The following is a 3212-nucleotide window of genomic DNA, read 5'->3' as shown; positions in this document are numbered from 1 at the left end:
TATATATATATATATATATATATATATATATATATACATACATACATACATACACATATATGTATTTAATGGTTTACGTTTTAGTTAATGATAGTAGCCCTAACCTTTGATGGAAAGATTTTTTTATTTCAGTTAAACCTTTATTTATTTTAAGTAAGGAAAGATGTTTTATGGTTTATTTTTATTATAAAACGGAGAGTTCCGGTGCTTGATTCTGATTGGCTGAGCTTCGTTCGAAGCTGTTGTAAATGACTCTACAAAGTAACATACACCTTTGTTTATGTTTGTGTGTTGCTCGGCAACCACTTTGTAGCAACCACAACTGTTTCTGAGGAACTACATTGTTTGGTGGAAGAATACTGTTTTTATTAATATCATTACACTTTATTTGCTGTTTTATTTTGTGAAACCTTACTACGTATATGGAATAACCGTTTTATAAAAGCAATAAGCCCCGTGAAGCCGTGGTTTACAGTGAATTTATAACAGCTAAGGGGCGTTGTAGGCACCCCCCAGCTGTTATAAATTCACTGTAAACCACGGCTTCTTTATTGCTTAATGTGTCAAACACGCAGTAATGCAGGAATGCAAAATACATTTACAGGACAGTTACAATATGCATAAATCTGACTTCGAGGCATGATAAAAGCTTTTGGAGCGGCGTTCTTCATCTCTGTCCGCTGTGCAGACGCACGTGTCGGAGACAGTTGTCCTGTCTGGAGAAGGTTTTCCCGCACAGCTGACAGCAGAAGGGTTTCTCGCCTGTATGCACTCGTCTGTGCGTGATCAGACGCGTCCGCTGCGTGAAGCCCTTCCCGCACTCCTCGCAGCGGAACGGTTTGGGCCGCGGATGTGTTTTGGCCAGACCTGAGCTCGAATGAGGATTCAACCCGCACTCAGAAGCGCCGAAGCTCTCGTTCTGAGAGAATGAGAACAGACCGGATGCAGACTGAGCCGTCGGGTCCTGCGTCATCACATACGGATCTGGAAAAGTCTGGGAATGCTGTTCCGACTCTATCAGACGGACCTCCGGATCGTCAAGCACCTTCGAACTCCACGGATGAGAGTTTCCATCGTCGCGGCGGTTTTGGCTCTTCTCCACCTGCTCGATCTTCATCTCAAACTCCAGGCCGCTGAGCTCCTCTTCCTCTTCCTCTGCTGAGCATGTGACGGGATCTTCTCGCTTCAGCTCCGGCGTGTGGGAATAATGAGGCTTCTCCTGACTGAGACCGTCAGGCTGAGGTTCCCGCGAGTGAGCCGATACTCCTGAAGAGGAAGAGAATAAGAGGATTTACTCAATAGTTCCAGCTCTAAAATCTATGAGTCAGTATCAGCTGAATTGCATTTTAAGACGTCAAGATGCAACAAATCGTTAGGTTAAAGAACTGTATTACTAAACATTTGATTATCATCATTATGATTTTTGGAACACTGATGACTTTTAATATATCTACATAAAAAATTAAAATAAAAAAATACACACACACATATATATATATGTGTGTGTGTGTGTGTGTGTGTGTGTGTGTATGTATATATAGACTCGATAGATCAATAGATATAGATAGATAGATGCAAAAGTATTGCTTTTATTTATTTTTATGTAAATTATATATTAAAAATTATACAATCAACTTTAATAAAAAATAAATTTTTATACGCGTGTAACAAAATCGCGTATAAAATATATGTAAAATATTTACGGGAATTACATATATATATATATATATTTTTTTTTTTAAATATATATTTGTGAACATGTGAGACCTGAACAGCACACGTTGCTATCTGTGTTTAAACTAAACTCATGTAAGCCATGCCAGTTTAAACATTAAAGAGCCAGAAGACGTGACCTCGTGCGTGCAGTGAGAAGATCTGTGTGTGCGCTCATCCGAAGCACGTGAACCCGCCGAAGTGCGTGAACCCGCGTCTCAGAACGCGTGCAAATATTAAGCTCTCTGTGAAGTATTGTGTTTGAATGGACAAATTCACACAAAAATTGTCAAAATGCCCGTCTTGGTGAGTATCCTAGCAGACATAGCCAGCTGAACGTACAGTATTCAGTGCGTTCTCTTAAAGTGACAGCACTTTCTTAATATTAATCAAACAGCAACAACACGGAAATCTCTCACTGCTCTTGATTGAATAGCTTTTGTAACTTTAATAAGGATTAATCTTTAATTTATACAGTCAAATATGCAATGTTATTTTACATTTGATTACTTCATTCAATTTCTGTACCTAAAAACTATGTGAGACCTACCTAAAAAAACTGAAAAGCACTGTTTATTTTATTTGTATCTTTTTTCACCGTTTATTAATTTGTGCTGTTGCTTGTAGTTAGATTATTTGTTCTTATTTTCTTTATTTTTATTTGACAGTATAGTTTTTCCCTAAATATAGCACATACCGAACCGTACCGAAACCGCGACCCTGAAAACGTGGCACAAACTGAACCGTGAGTAAGTTGAACCGTTGCACCCCTAATATATATATGTATATATATGATTCACGTAATTATTTTACATATATATATAGATTTTTTTTACATGAGTAAAAAATGTGTATTCTTTTTTTAAAGTTGATTATATAATTAACATATAATTTACATAAAAATAATAAAAAACACACATAAATATATATATTAGGGCTGTGCGATATTGAAGAAATATGCGATAACTCATTAAATAATGCAATATTTGATATGCGATACGATAATGCTTAAAGTGCCACATGCTCAGATGAAACAGATTTACTCACTGAACTTCTATAACTATCTTCTGTCATATATATATGGTTATTTGTATGTATGTATCAAGAGTTCCTGTAAAACCACAACAAATTCCTTGTGTTTGCGCACACTTAAGTGGTGAATAAAGCTCATTCTGATTCTAATTCTAATATAACTAGCATACATGTTTCACTTTTTGTGAGAAGAAAGCACCCCTATGTAAGGAATTTAACTCATTTAAATTTGATAAGGGAATTAATCATTAATTTTATTTCTAGCTCAGGTTTTGAGAGGAATCGAATCTGAAAATTTGAGGTCAACCTGATTAAAACTGATTTCCAATTTGATAGTTTACACTTTAATCAACGGTCGTCCAGCGAGACGTTGATCTCAGTATATTTTAACAATTTGAATATTTGTATTTCCCTGGCCACGGGTTAATACGTTCTTTGATAAGTAAGCTACGAGCTAGGTAACGTAT

At 36.3% G+C, this 3212-nt stretch overlaps 1 protein-coding gene across 1 annotated transcript in view; it reads right to left on the bottom strand.

The window, feature by feature from the left end:
- Positions 1–516: 516 nt before the first annotated feature.
- The window catches only part of LOC107671796 (zinc finger protein 697), a 6679-nt gene continuing 3983 nt past the window's right edge, over positions 517–3212 (bottom strand). Inside the window, exon 2 of the mRNA XM_016464767.1 lies at positions 517–1266. Coding sequence (XP_016320253.1) covers positions 668–1266 — 599 coding nt within the window. The 3' untranslated portion in view covers positions 517–667. The remainder of the gene's footprint in view (positions 1267–3212) is intronic.

The sequence above is a fragment of the Sinocyclocheilus anshuiensis genome, unplaced genomic scaffold (assembly GCF_001515605.1).
Source record: "Sinocyclocheilus anshuiensis isolate Anshui unplaced genomic scaffold, SAMN03320099.WGS_v1.1 scaffold1491, whole genome shotgun sequence".
Taxonomy (NCBI): Eukaryota; Metazoa; Chordata; class Actinopteri; order Cypriniformes; family Cyprinidae; genus Sinocyclocheilus; species Sinocyclocheilus anshuiensis.
This window is presented reverse-complemented; position numbering and strand designations above follow the sequence as displayed.